The sequence below is a fragment of the Myiozetetes cayanensis genome, unplaced genomic scaffold (assembly GCF_022539395.1).
Source record: "Myiozetetes cayanensis isolate MyiCay16 unplaced genomic scaffold, myiCay2020 scf22, whole genome shotgun sequence".
Lineage (NCBI taxonomy): Eukaryota > Metazoa > Chordata > Aves > Passeriformes > Tyrannidae > Myiozetetes > Myiozetetes cayanensis.
The window spans coordinates 10,327,268-10,344,018 of NW_026087434.1; the positions used below are offsets into that span (position 1 = coordinate 10,327,268).

Genomic DNA, 16,751 nt, shown 5'->3' on the forward strand with positions numbered 1-16,751 from the left:
ACTTTCCTCTTAAAATCAGTTTCTCTTAGACTGCTTTCCAGCCCTGTGTTCAGGAGAAGTGCCATCAACCCATTAGTACTCCCCTGCATGTCCCTTTTGAACAAATAAAGCCAGCTGTCTGCTGTGGCACTATCCCAGACTGTTTTCCCTCGTGGACTGCATGAGAGAGCCCTGTTATTTTGCAGGTCTGCACTATAAACTGATTTTTGGGATGTTAAATCTGCTTTGTGAGTGGGACAAGGCCATGGCACAGACTCTCTACCTCCAGAAGAAGGTCCCATGTTTTGACCAGGAATCCTGTTTCTCTGTTTTGACCTGGTGTCCAGGACTCCTGTTGCACTGCTGATTCTGGGGAAGAGGTAAACTCTGTGTTTCCCCTCATGCCACTGGTTTTACAGGTCTTAGACTAAGGCAGGAATAAATAAGGTGGAAGGAGTGTGTCTTAACCACACAGGAGGTGGTTTCAGAAACTCCTTTGGCAGTTCATGAAAGGCTTGAGATGTCTTCTCATCCCAAACTTGCTGTCTCAGGACCTGGATCACCTGATTGACCCTGATCTTTAGTAAAGCTGGAAGTCCTCAGAGTACTTTTTAATTTCTCCAGCAGGAGTGGTTCAAACCAGTGGGAGAGCAAAACACCCCTTGCCTTGTGCACTGGGGTGAGTGGACAGTTGTGGTGTGCCTGTCATTTCCCTGTCTCCAACTGCCTTGACCATCATTGTCTGGAGAGAAGTCTCTCCCACTGCTTGCTGAAGGTCCAGCTGGGCAGCACCTTCACCCATCTCCCCCAACCTCTAGTTAACAAAGTTTCCTGGCTTTTTACCTTCCATGGCCTTTAGAGGAGTGGTCAGATCAGTTCTCCAGTGAGAATATTTGAACACCACCTTCCCAGGCCTCTGGATCCAGCCCCCTTTTCTTCTTGACAGCCAGGAGTGCTGCTCTTGAGGGTGTTCTTTCCACTGCCCACCTTTTAGGGAGCCAAATACAGACAATTGTGTGGTTGCAGAGAGTGGCATGGTCTCTGTTTCATTGTGGCACCTCCTTCCCCATCTGTTTGTGTAAGCTGGTGATTACCTGAGCCCAGGGATGGAGTTTGTAGGAGAAACTTCTTGTTGAAATTACTTATTACAGAAAGGCTTTTTTCAGAGTGAACCAAAAGTCCTTCTCCCACATCCAGGAGGACTCTGCTGCTCCATGGAGTCACCCTGATTTCCTCAGGTAGTGATGGGATTTCTTCTGGGCCCTTTGGCATTTCACCAACTGAAAAACCCAAATATGTGCAGAGGCACACACCCCTACAGCTCCTGAATCCACTGGACAATCTGTCACGTGGGTGAAAGCCAGATTATTGCCTGGCTAATGATGAGATGGGAGGAGCTGAACGAACAGTAATGGTGGGAATGTCTGTTCAGCTTTGAAGTTGGATGGTTTAATCTTGGGCTTTAACCACTAACAGATGGTTAGAAAGGTTGCTGGAGCTCTCTTCTGCTTTGTAGTTTAGTTCATCAAGCTTTTCAATGAAAAGCAAACGAGCAGCCCTTAAAACCAGCACTTCTGTGGGAAGCTGGACTTAACCAGCTTCCTTCTCATCACTCCCCCTTGATTGGAGTGCAGATGGAAGTTGATTTTGGAACTTGTGTCTGCAAATTCTTAGTTTGCTGAAAAGAAAGGACAGTACATGTAGTTCCAGCAACTTCATTTCCTGAGAGCTTATAAGTAATATATTATGTTATATTTTATATATATATATATGTATATATAAAATAAGTAGCTCTCAGCCGGTGTTAGCCCAGCATCCATAAGTGATGTGTTACAGAAAGTAGTGCCAGCACTGCAGTGTGCACGTGTCTCCCTGCACATTTCCCCATTTTTGTGGGATGTGAAGCTGTACTGGAGAGACTCTGAGGCTTGGTTTCCTTGGAGAAGCTGCAGCTGCTGATATTTGGCTAAGTTTTGGTGTTTGGCTCTGTTACTGCTGCCTGTTAGTGCTCACTGGCCATGCCAGGCTGCTGGAGACTGGTGACCAAGATGAAGAAATTTGTGCTGTGGTAACCAAGAATCTGAGAAATATTCCAACCTCCCCTGGCTTCAGGCGACTCTTGGGAAGTCAGCTGTGAAAATGTGCTGCTCTGCACTTTCTACAGTGTTTCTGAAGTGGAGGATCTTACCACAGACTTCTGGTGTTCTCAGAACTGGGCCTGGGCTTGATGAATAGGCGTTTAGCTTGCAACTTGCAGCCCTACAAGGATATCTAATCTGAATTGGCTTCCGTAGGAGTGGTGGGGTGTGGAGGGAATAGAGGCTGCTTATTACAGGACAACAGCAGCAAATACCAAGCATTTTTGTATACAACCTCTGGCTGGAGTCCAGCTTGTAACATTCCCTAGGCAAGTGGTGTTGAGATGATGGGAGGCATCAAGAGGGAAAGGAAGCAGCTCCGAAGCGGCCACGTAAATAGTAAAGCCAATTAATGACTCTCCTCCAAACTATCAGTTATACCTCTTGCAGAAAATAAGGCAGGTGATTAAAACATCCTTTTAATTACAGGTCTTGCCTGTAAATATCTGTTAATTTGTAACTGGCAGATGATCTGCTCGGCTGTGTCTGAGAATAAGTGTCTCTTCTGTTCTTTGCAACTGCTGTTGTGAGAGGGACAAAAGCCCATTGTTGGGGCTCTTACATACGCAGTTACTTTCTCCTACAGGCAATTTAAGTGCACATTTCCATGGTTTGGGGCCTTGGGTAAGCGGCTGCTTTAAATGGAAGCTGTGAGTGGCACTGAGAACTTGCCCAGGTGTCAAGGGAGTGGTGCCACTTCTCCACAGGAGGACCTTCTGCTTGCAGGTGAACTTCCCATCCCAGAGCTTGCTACTGATCAGGAAGGATAGAATTAGACTGAAACTCCTAGGGCAGGGAGAGGGTTTGAGTGAACCAGGCACCCAGCCTGTGAAATCTGGGTTATTTGGGTTAGTTTTTCAGTAATTGAAATCACAGAGATGATCTGCGGCGGGACAGATGGCACCAGCTGCATCTGACCATCGTCCTGCATTCCACGTGCTTATCTTCACAAACACTGTCAAGTCAGCAGCAGGCTGTGCACAGGTAGCAAAGTAAAGAGAAGCCTGTCTTTGAATTTCAAAGTTTCTCTGGAATTGTGGGGCTCTGTGTCCTCCTGTCCTGTGTCACTCTCAGCACTGCACTTTGTACCTGCCGGGAAGCTCCTGCTCTGCCCATGGAATTAGTGGCTCTCTGGGTGGGGGTGGAAGGAGGCCTGTCTGTGCAGTGGCACCTCAGTGAGCAATTTTAGACTCATTTGGCTTCCCTAAAATCCATCAACTCATTTGCCAGGTCGGGAGGAGGTGCTGTCACTGTCACAAGGGGTGTAAATGCTTCAAACCTGCTTGGCAATAAGGACAGCAGCTGTTTCCCTGCTGTTTTCCTTCAGAAGCGCTGCTTCCTCTTAGAGTAGGTCTTTCCCAAACAGGTACTTGACCTGTTCCTGGAATAATAACTGCCATTATAAATGGGTTGTGTGGGAAGAGTGCACTGTTCTTCAGGAATTTGGAAGACCAGCTTCCATTCCTGCTTCCTGCCTCTTTGCTTTATGAATTATAAGTCCTGTCCCACTATGTTTTGCCTGTTTTCCAGATGAGAATCTATTCAGCAGTGGAAATGCCTTTTGTACAAAGATTTGGGCTCAAGTTGCTCAGGGAAAAAACTGCAGCTGGTTGAGTCAGTCCTGGTTTTTGGTAACCAAATTGTAACTGGGATAGATTTGCCTGAAGACTTGGCTTTGCTGAAAATGACACTCCAGCTTTACATGCAGTGAATTTCAAACCATGTTAAAGTGCTCATGCTGGCTAAGCTTTTCCTCTTTTAAATGTGCATGGAGCTGCTTCAAAGCAGAAGCTGTTCCAGGGAAAAGCATGACTTGAGATACTGCATAAATTTACCGGGACTGTCAGACTCTCTTTGACCTGTCCCTGCTTCCAAGGGAGAGATCCCTCAGTTAATTGATGGAATAACTTTATACCTTCAACTGGAGGCTATGGCTGAGGAGGATTTGCTTTTTTGGGAGCGCTGTTTGGCACAGCCCGTGACTGGAGCTCATGGAGTGTTTCAATTCAGTCTCATTTTTGATTCTACAAGTAGTGGAGCTGAGGCTGAAATGAAGAAGGTGAAATAATGACCCTGTTGAAATCATTAGCAGAGCTGCCACTGACTGAGGCAAGGCTTTCTCAGCCCAAGGCTGTAGTTGTTTAATTTATGGTAACATATTGAGTTGTATTAGAACAAGGTTTTGAAAAAGTTAAGCTTTAGGTCTGTGACACCATCCCCTTTCCATAAATATAGTACATGGTGTTACTGAGAGTTTACCTTTTTTGGGCAGGTTGATAGAGGTAGAAGATTTTCATTTATTTTTATAATCCATATGTTTGCACTCCTGGGAACGAACCAAAATATGCAGATGTCATTATTCCTATAAATGCAAAGGACTTTATCCTAAATCTTTTCGTTCTTTTGTAGGATATGGCAGCAGAGCTATCTGACACTGTGCTGCAGGAAATATTTGGCATATTTGTAAGCTCCAGGGAGCAGAACTGGGATGATAACATCCCTTAGTGTTGCTTTTGAATAAGAACTTGCTTAAGGACTTCTCTCTAAAAAACTAAAGGCTTTTTAGCAGGAGGAATGTATTGCAAGCTTCTGCCCTTCCTGTGCTTGTGCAGCTTTACTGGTTGTGGCCACAGGAGCCTCTTCCCAAACCCTGTGCTGCCCTTTCCCAAAGTCAACATCTGGGCTGTGTTTATTGTACCAACTTCTCCTCAGTGCACATTGTAGATTTTCCTCCTTTAAAAATTTAATAAACTTTTTTTTAAAATAAATAAAAATTAATTTTAAATAGAAATATTTTTCCTCCTTCAAAATTTAATAAACTTTCTTCTTGTAATTTGACATTAAAGATTATTTCTCTAGTTTTAAAGGCACAGCTAATAACGTGTTCCCAAGCTCTGCTGACAATAAGAACAAATTGTATTGTTTTAAAATGTAAATGTATATTTTGCTGTGCCTCTTTTCTTACTTCTCTTACCTGCTGGAATAGTTTTAGCATTAGCATATTTTAATACACATCTAGAAACAGGCAAAGCTGCTTTTATTATTGCTTGTGGTCACAAATTATGTTAATGGCAACACTGCAGTAAAAGGGAAATGAGAAATAAAGACTTGAGAAGCAAGAGTTGACATCTGATGGTTTGGGGTGTGTTTTCTTCTTGTCAGTGTTCACATTTGTGTTGTATGTGGAGTCTCTGGGCTGGGTAGAAATGGCATTTTTCATGAAGTCGCAGGGTGTTGTTCCACTCGTAGCGGTCCCAAAGTACAGCCAGTTTCTGTGTTGCACATTGATGGTATCTTGGCAGAAAGGAAGCCCAGTTATCCATTAGCAAACTCTGAGTAATCTCCTTTCCAACCAGCTTTTCAGGTAGGACCTTCCAAGCTTCTCCATGCACTGAGCAAAGCCAGCCCAGCTGAGGAGTTTCAAGGGAACTCCCCTCTCTGTCTCTGGAAAGCCTTGAGTGATTGAGTACAGTGACCTCTCATCTCTCATATTCTCTGTTTTTTTTCAATGACTGGGAGGAAAAATGGTCTGAGGCTGATGTAGTTGTTTCTGAGGAGCAGATGCCACCAGCAGAAGAGTTAACCCTTGGTTTCCCCTCTCGTATTGGAGGCCACAGTCTGGTAACCGAGGCTGTGCAATATCCCACAGTATCTTTGAAGAATTATTTGTCCAGTTTTTTCAGTTAAAGACTTTTCCCAGCAAAACCTGGGGGCTGCTGCTGTTCTTCAGGTCAGACAGAGGCTGTTGTACCTTGTGAGGAATTCAGTGAACTGCTGTGAATGAAAGAGCTGCTTCAGCCCCTGTCACTTCTTGCTCCTGGATGGAGAAATGGCCATCCTGCTGCCCCTGGTCCCCTCTGCTGGGGCCATTCTCCTGGGGGGTTTCCATGATTTAAAAGTGTTGGAAGGTGAGAAGAAATGAGAGTTTGAGCCCATTCTCCTGGAAAACCTCTGAAAATCAATATCCTTTCTGTAAAGGCAGAGTTAAATTTCAAGTGCTGTATCATCTCATTTTTGCAGTGGTTGAGTGCAGTGTGAGGGTGCTGCTAAGCTCTTATCTGATCAAGAAGTGTAGGTCTGAAGGTACTAAATCCCTAAGCAAATGCAGATTAGCTACAACACTGGGATGTACAGCATGCTGGAGGAAGGTATTTATGAAGACAGCAAAAGAATGTGCTTTAATTCCCCTGGAAAATGAAGATTTCCATTCTAAGTAGCTTAGTGGAGAAATACCCAAGCACAGAGAATGTGTGCTTGTCATTCTTACGAAGGGGTTGGCTTCCAAACTGTTAATTTCTGAACAACTCCTGAATGACAGGAGTGCTTTCACTCTTTCCATGCAAATCCCCACAATAAAATCCTTTTTAGCTTCCCACACCTCAGAGTTGCTCGAGGCAGTCGCTGTCTCCCTGGAAATGGCATCTTCCTCCCGTGGTTTGCAGCCTTTGACTCATGCCTAAGTCAGGCCTGAATCCCTTTGGGCTGTGGATTTGTCTGAAGACCAGACTTAGCTTAAAAAAACCATACCCCAACTGTCATTTTCGGGGCTGCAGTAACATCATTTTGATGGCAGGGATGTGAACTTGGTCGCATTATTACAATTCTCATGTAAACTTCACAGTAAATACTGTCTAAACATATTCTGCCTTCAATCCACCTCTGGCTTAACAATGAGATGTGCATGTGCTGTCCTTGTTGTCTGTGAACTCTCCCACTCTGCACTGATAAACTCATTTTTTAATGAATTCATGTAGCCCCGTGGCCTTAAATATATTTTTTAACCTTGTGAAGAGTCTGAGTGGAAAGAATCTGCTTGTTTAAAGTGTGTCTTACTGCACTGTGAAACTCCTCAAGGTACTGAGTGTTTCCATCAACTTGGTAATTCCCATAACCATATCCTGGAATATAAAATTAGGCTAAATATAAATGTGTGTATATATATGTCATGACTTAAAAATATAAATGTAACTGCACCCTGAAAAATTGTGTCTGCAGTGGTCAAGGCAGGGGACAAGTGTTTCATGTTACTTTGGGTGGCAGAGGAGTTCAGGCAGAAAGCCAAAAGCTCTTCATCAAACTGATGGTCCCCGTTGTATCAACATCTCGGTGCTGCAGAGATCTTTGGGGTGAAGAAAGTATTTTAAACAAATACCTCGTAGGATTTGTTTAAAAATCCCTGCAACTTCAGTTTGGTTTGAGGTGGTTAGTGAAGGTCTGTTGCATAGTTGAAGCCATAAATGGAATGAACTGAGCCTGCTGTAAACAAAGGGTTGAGAAGTTGTTGAAAATGAATTTTGAGGGAAATGTCTGAAATGTTTTGCAGGGGTGAATCTGGTGCCGGGAAGACTGAGAACACTAAGAAGGTCATTCAGTACCTTGCTCATGTTGCTTCCTCCCATAAAGGAAGAAAGGACCATAATATTCCTGTAAGTTGGGGTATTTTCTCAATTTTTTAATTGCTTTTTTTGAAAACTACCATCTTTGCATTAAAAAATCATGACTTTTTTATTAAAGATAAGCTGTAATGTATAATCCATGTAATTTTGTCTCAACCATTATTTTCTCTTTAGCAGTGGCTGAAATGAGCAGTTACACTAAAATTTCCAGTCTGTGTCAGCTGTTAAATTTATGTTGTAAAATTAAAGGCTTTATGCAAATGGTAGTAAAGCTTTCTGAGATAGCAAACCCCAGTTTTCCAAGAATTCAATTAAACTTGGGCAGTTCTTAGTGAATTTAGTTCCCACTGGATGCAGTTTTTGGTGCTACATTTACGAACAAGCTTTTTGTTCTTGGAAAAATTAACTTGCAAATGGGAAAAAATTAACTTGTAACTGGGAAAAACCATCAAGCTTAAAAACTGCTGTAGATTTGCTATATCTAGAAGTCAGCATCTAATAAAAAGCTCAGATTTTATTACACTACAAACAGAGAGTATACACTTTTATGTCAGAGAATATTGAATTTTTTGGTAACTTGAAACCAGCTCTGATTTATGTAGAACTTTTTTCAGTTTTCCTGCCAGGCTTCAACATTTGCACTGAATTTTTAGCAATTCTTTGCTTTATAAGAATACAAATGGGTTTGAATATCTGTTGTTATGAGCACTGGGATCTCTTTGCAGTGAAGTCCTAGCTCAGCTTTGCTACAGGCAAACAGCTTGGTGGAATCAGTGCTGGTTTTCCAAGTAATGCAGGTGTCTGTGGTGGGTGGAACCTTCAAACTCCATCAGCGGACTTGGGGAATCATAGAAAATACCTTCAAAATCAAGTCCACTCCCACTAAACCATATCACCAAGTGCCACATCTCCTCGTTTTCTGAGCACCTGCAGGGCTGGGGACTCCACCACCTCCCTGGGCAGCCCCTGCCAATGCTTGACCACTCTTTCAGGGGGAGAAATTTTTCCTGATACCCGATCAGAACCTGCTCTGCACAACTCAGGGCCATTTCCCCTTGTAGCTGCAACAACTTTTAATGCACAGCACTTAAGGCCGAGACATTCTTGATTGTGTCAAGACTGAAAACTCCTGGAAGAACAGGAGATGACTTCTGAAAAGTCTGTGAAGGAAAAAAAAAAAAAAAAAAAGCAAGGATTTGGAGTGGGAGAGAAGGAAAGACTGCAGGTGAATCTGGAGAAATCCCATGAAGTGTGTGAGAAAACTTGAGGCTTTGCTTTAATCAAGAGCAGGTAACATGGGCCTGTGCATTGATATTTGTTCAAACTGGTGCTGGTTTATCACACAGAAGAGATGAAAATTAGTCTTTCTAAGTATTTCCTGAGCAGTCTGAGTGTGCTGCAGTTGTGGGGGGGGGGGGTTACAGGCCTCACAAGGAAGTTCCTTAGGAGTGTTGGCAGCATTAGGGGTGTTCATGGCACTGTCAGGTGTGCTGGGAGGACACTATCTGGGGCATCATCCATCAGAAGTTCTGTGTAGTGTTTGATTTATGAATATGCTTAGCTTTACCACTGCACAGCCTTGAACAAACCCAGTGTTGTGGGTTTTTTTGGTGTGTTTTTTTTGTTGTTTTTTTGTTTTTTTGTTTTTTTTTTGGGGTTTGGTTTTTTTTTCCCAATTTTTTCAATTTTTTCAATTTCTGCAGAAGTAAAATTGCCAACAGGCAATTTTGGAGAGAAGGGAATTGTGCCCTTTTATACCAAGTCCTTCTAAATATGCTATTGACAACTTGGAATAGCTCAGGCTGGAAGACACTTCTGGAAGCCTTTTGTCCAGACACCTTTCAAAATGTGCCTCCCTTCAAAGTGAGGTTACATTGGCCAAGGCCTTGTAAAGCTGAGTTTAGCTCATCTAAATCTTGAGGGATGGAGATGGAACAGCTCCTCTGTGAGTCTGTTCTAGTGCTTCACCACCTGAAGCCCTGGTTGTACCCTGGGTGTGTTTGGCCTTCCCTGTGCTGTGCCAGAAGTACCCTCATGAGAGATTTGTCATCACAGCAATTCCTGGGGCCACTCACTGGGTTTGGAGGCTCAAAAATAATGTCCAGAAGAAGTCCATCTGACCTCAAATGGAGCAAGTTTCCTCCACTGTCTGTGTGGCTGCATCAATGGTATGAAGTGAAGGCACAGAAAAGATGGGATTGGGATGGGGAACATCAGTGAAGGGCAGGATGAGGTGCCCTTTTCAATGCAGTGTTGGCTGATTCCGTTTAAGTCTCTGGTTAAACTGCAGCCTTATTTTCTACTGACCAGTGGGATCTGATGGGGTGGTGATGGTCATCTCAAGAGATGGATTTTATAATCAGCTGCTTCATAAACCATTAATGACTATCATGATGAAGACCAGAAAAGTTCTTAAAACACAGTTTAGACACACAGAAAGAGTAGGGTGGTGTCCTGAATAAAACTCTGATACTTGGATTGTGCACATCATTCAATGCAGTGAGCACTGAACTAAGTACATATCCCTGAAAAATGCAGGATATTTGTGTAACCAAACCACTTTTGAAAGTAGGAATGAGTGTCCCTAGTTCTGTAACAACTACTTTTTATTTCTGTATTGCAAATAACGGATGTCTAACCTGCACAGCTCACGTTGGAAAGTGTCAGAGTAGGGGTTAGAGGTGCAGCCCTAATTTGTTCCTGTTTGCATATTCATCAGAGAGCTGTAGAGGCTGGTGGTGATTCTCAGTCCCTATCTGCACAACTGTGCATTATCCTGTGCACAGGAAGATGCTAAACAGGCTTGTTAAATTAATCCATGACTGGCAGTCTGTGTGTACCCATCCTGTTACAGATAATTATCAGTGTCATGCATATTTCTGAGACTGTTTGAATGCCACATTGATTAGTTTTTTTTAAAGCAGCAATTTGTATGCTAAATCTAGGGTTAAATTTGTTTTCCCTGGCAGTGCAGTAAAAGTCTTAACAAGCAAATGTAGCCCCAGTTTGACACCTGAGAGCAGCACTGCTGTTCTGCCGTGTCACACGTGCTCCCCAGGGACATTTTCCAGCTGGGATGGTGGGGGAATGCTCAGCCTGTGTGAGGAGCATCATGTGGGAGCTCTGCCCATCTCCTGGACAGCCTCGTTCCTTGTCCATGAGGCTTTTCTTTCCCAACAGCTCTTTGTTCCCAGCTGGAAGAGTCCTGCACAGCCCTTGGAATGTCGTCCCTGGTCAGGTGGGGAATTAAGCCAATAACACATGGCAGCCACAGGAGCTGGAATTACAGTGCTGGCCAGCCTTAAAACTGATGATTCCTGATGTTTGAGTGTTGAATCTGCAGCCCCAGTGTCTCATTTCCTGTCTAATCCCGAGATGTTGTCCTGGGCACTGCTCTCGGAAGTGTGGGGAGGTGCTGCTGGTGGTAAAAACGTAGAGGAGAAACTTTAGTGATTGTGGGATTTGGCAGAGCCAGGTGAGACCGCAGTAATTCCTGAAATTGGGAATTGGGGCTGGGCTTTCTAGAGCCAATCAATGGAGGGGAGGGAGAAGTGCTTGGCAGTGAGTTCTGAACATGAGCTTTTCTAAAGACCGAAGGTGGGGTGAGAGTAAACCTGAATTCTTGGCTGCTGTGTGCTTGGCTGAGTGGCAGGACTGGCACAGGGACGGTCCCTGGTGGATAGCAAGGGATGGAAGATGGAAGGTGTCTGTTGGAAATAAGTGAAAGTTTCACATCCAGCAAATCTGAGTTCTAAAGGATATGAGGGGTTGAGGTGGTAACCAGTAAAGCTGGATTTTTGCCAGTAATGCTGAATATTTTGCCTGCACGAAGGGGGCTGTGTTTTATTCAGTTGTTAACCTGCCACACGTGGACCAGCTTTGTACAGACCAGCACTGAGCTTTAGCTTGGGCACCTCAGCCCAGAGCTGACCCTCACTGGTGTCTGCTGGGCTGCTCAGCTGTCCCAGGCTCCTGGGAGCCTCCCTCAGCTTCACTCCCAAGGATTCCTCGGGAGGCTCAGGAGCTGCTTTAGTTTACAAACTTTGTGGGTTTGGATGGAGAGGGAAGTCAGTGCAAGATATAGAAAAAAATAATAAAAGAATTACATACATGATTTTCCAGAAGAAGTGCTGGTTGTGCCCTACTGCCCAGGGACTGCCAAGACCTTGCATGTTGTGGAGGCTGGGTGAGTTTGGGGGATGCCCTTTTGCTGCTTCTCTGGGCTGTGGAGGTACCTGGGCCCGATTCATGGTCAAATACATGAAAACAGTAGAAGTTTTCACTTGTGGGAGTGTGTGGAGTTGTTGAGTTCTATAAATAACTTCATCCATGTGCCAGTGCTGTCTGCACTGCCAGTTATCCTGGTTCTGTGTGCCCCTGGTTTGGATGAATGGAACCAGACTTCAGTTTGATTCACAGAATTATGGAATGGGTTGGATCGGGAGGGACTTAAAACTCACCCAGTGCCACCCCCTGCCATGGGCAGGGACACCTTCCAGGGATCCAGGGGTAGCCACAGCTTCTCTGGGCAACCTGTACCAGGGCCTGCCCACCCTCACAGCCAAGAATTTTTTCCTAATATTCAACCTATCCCTGCCCTCTGACAGTGGGAAGCCATTCCCCCTTGTCCTGTCACTGCAGGCCCTTGTCTGAAGTCCCTCTCCAGCTCTCTTGGAGCCCCTTTAGGTACTGGAAGGGGCTCTGAAGTCTCCCCAAAACCTTCCCACCCCAAATTGCCTCTGTTTTCACTAAAATCCAGCTTTCACTTTGGTGCTATTTTAAACTTTAGAACTAATTACTGGTGCTTTCAGGTTAATGATTCCTTCCAGTGGCTGCGTTTGCCTTGGTAGCTGAAATGCTAAATTGTTTAATTTGTTTTATTAATTTCTAAAGAAACAGAATTAGTCTTGAAGGACAGAATCATGGGGAAGTTCACTCAGGCTGAAACTCCCCTTAGTGGGAGTTTCCCAGGGGAGCTTTATCTGCCCTGATTTAACCACAGAGAGTTCAACACGTGTCTGATTGTGCTCAGTTCCGTTTCTAGTGAGGACAGGAATGGACACCCCGAGACTGCAGCTCATCTTCCATGAAGGGAAGCAAACAAAATACCTCTGAGGCTGCTGGGTGTGCCTGTCTTGCTCCATGAGTGCAGGAGTGGTATTTCCATACTGAAATCCTGAACCTTCTTTAGCTGCCCAGGTTTGTTTTCCTGGCAGGAATGGGGCAGCTTTGAAAATTCACATTACTTACCTGAAAATTCACATTACTTACCTGAACAAGCCAAACCTTTGCCCGCTGCTTTCCAGACCTCTGTCAAACTTTGTTATTCTGCACTAAACCAGTGCTGGTTGTTTAAAATAAGAATCATAAACAGGGGCAGTGCATCTGGTTTGGTATAACAATGTCTTGTGTGTTTCTTCACAATATTTGCCCCTGGGCTCCTGATATGAAGCTCAAGATTATTAAACTTGCAGTTTGACCCAGGGAAATAATAGTGGATTTGAAAATTTCTGCAGAAACTGTGCAAATTTGTATTTTGAAGGCATTTTATTTTACTTTATTACATTCGTGTTCCCTTTTCCCTTCTTGCTGGCAAAATCTGAAGATTTCCCAGTTCCTTAAGGTTCTGCTCATGTGGAATTAAAGAAAGCAACAAAGCTTTGGTCTTGATTGTGGGCTTGCATTTCTTAAATACTTGTAGTGCAGTGCAAAAACAACCCTCAGACTCTTTAGGTGTTGCTTCCCTCTCTGTTCTCTCATGACCTCTGTGATTGTTCATCCCATCCATACAAACCACCTGGCAGTGCCCAGGGCTGAGGAGAAGGAGACTCAAGTTCTGAGCTTAATTTCGTTACTGTTGTTTGGCAAGACTGGAGAGCTGTGCCCAAGTAGTGAAACTCTTGCCCTTTTCCCTGCTGCTCAAGAGGCATCTGTCACCTTGGCTTTAATCTGGAATTAGTCCTTTGCATAAACACAGGTCTCAGTATTTTGAGCATGCCATAACTTCTTTTCTAAGCTGAATTTGAAGGGTTTCTATGAAGTGAGTGTTCGGTTAAACTAAACCTCTGACAGTGATAATGTGGGATGTGACAGCTGGAATTCCTTGCTAACTTATCATTTGTTTGTTTGCAATGAACAGCCCGAATCACCCAAACCCGTGAAACACCAGGCAAGTGTGGTTTTTTTAATGCTTTTAAAGTTATGTAGGAGAACTGATGTGTATTCTTCTGTTTGCATTTGTGGTGTGGGAAGCCTTGGAGTGGTGTAGAGCTAACAGTGAATTTAGTAAGTATTTAACTGGCTTTGGGAGAGTGGACTACCGAGCAGCTTATGAGTTTCTCAGCATTACAAAGGACTTGTCACCACTTCAAAGTGGTGTTACCCTGTCCTGAAGTGGGAGGTTCACCCTCTCTCTAGCCAACCATCTCCAGGATGCTGTGTGTGTACTGGGTAATGTGCTGCTGAGAGAGCTCAGAACACTTTTTAAATATTAAACAAAGTGGTAAATAAGAGATGGATTAATGGAAGCTACAAAATCCTTTTGATTAACATACTGTTTTGTCTGAATATTTTTATAGTGTTGCAGATAACTTGATAAAGACTTTGATCTCAAGTGTCAAAGGCTTGGCATAACCAACATCTTCTGAAATCAAGTGTTTCCCCTGACTTTCTAGTCCAAGTGGTGTGAGCAGTGTGGGATCTGAATTAATGTTTCCTCATCTGAGCTTCAGCTGCTCTTACTCAGGTGCTGGAGCCCCTGTGCAGATAATTCTGCCCTCTGTCCCTGGGGCAGCAGCACTCGGTCTGTTCTATCCCACCTCCCTGTGAAAGAGTTTTAGTACTTCCAGTGCTCTGGAATCTACCTGAGAAGGACCTTAAAGAGGAGGGTTAGGTGGTAGTTGAGGACAAGACTGTGGAAAGAGATCAGCAATTGTTGCCATGTGTTCTGCAGGATAAATGCTCTGCTCTAACCCGAGCTGGTAAGTGGTGCCTTTGTCCTGAGCACCAGCTTTTAAATAAAGAAAAAGCTCTGGCATGGTGTAACCAAGGCTTGGAAACCGAAGAAGCTGCCCTGAGTTAGTTTAGCTGGTTGTGTTCTTCCCTTACATTTCTGAGAGATGACTGGTGCAACATGAACTGTAGTGGAAAGGGAAATGGTAAAGGAGCTTTCAAGCAAGTCTGGTATATTGGAAGCCAGAAGCGACCCCTGGACAGCTGCGATGCCTCTGGTAGTGTGTGTTGAACCTTGTTAAACCTCTGTAACCCAATCATGTGTCTGAGCCCATGGTCTCATTTTCAGAATAAGTCACAGACATTCTTAGCATTTAACTTAATCTTCCCTCCTTGCAAACACCAGTCCAGTCTAAGGGTTTTTACTGAAATATTTCTCAGTTCCAAAATCAGACGGAGCTTTAACCCTCCCTTTGCTCCGAGTGTCAGGGTTGACATGAACCGTTTGTTGGCAAACATTTGAACTGTGTCCGTGGCAAAATGCTAATCCAGAGCTGTTGATATTGCATAAACCATGGAATCATTAACATCTCTGTTTGATGTCATTCTGAACTCCAGAGTGGATCCCTGTTGTATGTGAGTAGCATGTGGCCTCCCCTGCCTCCCCCAGGCTTCGCTGCGAGACACTCACTGGGATGCTGGTTTTTTCTGAAACTGAGACAACAACCTGTCCTTGTCTTCATGTTGCCCTGCATGAACTATTGCATGAGCTCACTTTCCCCACAGTGCTGCCACACTGCTTTTTCCAAGGTCTGGTGAGGTGCCCACGCAGGAGATAAAAGCCCACAGGCCAAACTGGGGCGCTCCTTCCAAAACACTGAATGCTTCGAAAAGAGAGTTGTTTTGGGCTGTAAAGCTGTCCATCTAGACGTGAAAAGTGCCCAAGCAGAAGCCTTTTTCCACAGCGTGAGAGGTTTCCCCACGGTGTGAGGTTTGCTTTGCTTGGGGATGGCTGTGAGGAGTTGGTGTGGGCTCGTTCCCATGGTGTTCACCCACAGTGAGGATCCAGCTGAGTGATTCCATCAAATCCTCATTGTAAAAACGAGCTACTGAGTCCTTTCTGCCTTCACTGGGAGAATTTGAATAAATTCTGCAGAAGTTGCTCTGCACAGGCCCAGGCCAGGCTGTGGCCTGTGGGTGCTCCCTGAGACACAGCGATGTCCATGGAGGAGTCGGTGTGGAGTCCTTCACATTTTGCAGCCACAAAGAGGACTTTACTCAGTCTACTTTGTCTTTGCACATTATTGCAGGCAAGTGTTTTAAAAGGCTTTACTCTCAACATTCAAATGCTGAGGAATCTTGTGCTTTTAATATGATTACAACACAGATTTTTGAACAACTGCAAGAATGAAAATGTTACATCTACTAACCAATTTGTCTTTAAAAAAAAACAAACCTACAAGAGATACTAATCAGTAGCAAGTTAGATTGCTTTCCAGTACGAACAGGCTTGAATTGAACAGCTCAGACCTGGATCAGGATATTACAGTGCAGAGGTGTCAGTGTGTGAAGTGCCAGCAGCGCACGAGCCTCCCTCCTGTCCCAAATAAGCTGTTTTCCTTGTCCCAAAAGATGATAGAGATATTTATATTCTTCCAGAAGAGCTGTAGAGTTTGCCCTGTAAGCTGTGACAGCCCTGCTGCCTTTCCTGTACACCCTGGGGTTTATCCCAGGCTGTGCACAGCAGGGTGAGGAGCTTCTCCCTTTCATCTTGGTGTGTTTGAGGAGCAGCGTGTGGGGAGGGGGGAGTGGGAGGGATGGTGGGAAAATTCCCACTCTCTGATGTGTTTACATGGAAAACTTGGAGAATATCACTTGCAGACAGCACAGAGTGGGTATAACAGAGATCTAGTTTTATTCCAGCTGTGGATTTTTTTCTAGTTTAAAAGTGCTTCTGAGAACAGTAACCTTGGCAGAGCTGACAGTGCGCAGCCCCTGCAGCCTCAGCAGTGTTTAGTGTGCTCTGGGCTCACACTCACATTTATTCCTTCTTCAGTTACTTCAGAATCCGGAGAATTTGTGGTCCCAAAGGGAATGTATGTGGAAGTAAGCAAGTTTTGAGCAGATAACTTCAGGTCACATTAAAGCAGGAGCAGCCATTAATATCGAGGAGGGCTTGAAATACATTTAAATATACAAATAAAAGCCTCTTTTAGGTGTTAACTGGTGAATTTTTAGAATTCCTGTCTAACAATTGACCTCATGTGGAAGCCTTAAGAGACTTAAC

General features: G+C 44.3%; 1 protein-coding gene across 4 annotated transcripts in view; it reads left to right on the forward strand.

Moving 5' to 3' along the window:
• The window catches only part of MYH10 (myosin heavy chain 10), a 98,465-nt gene that overhangs the window by 36,506 nt on the left and 45,208 nt on the right, over window positions 1–16,751 (forward strand). For 2 of the 4 annotated variants that reach the window (XM_050319516.1, XM_050319518.1), the window contains exons 5-6: window positions 7,441–7,543; window positions 13,653–13,682. In XM_050319516.1, the coding sequence (XP_050175473.1) occupies window positions 7,441–7,543; window positions 13,653–13,682 (133 nt within the window). The remainder of the gene's footprint in view (window positions 1–7,440; window positions 7,544–13,652; window positions 13,683–16,751) is intronic. The other 2 variants (XM_050319517.1, XM_050319519.1) reach the window with 1 other exon arrangement.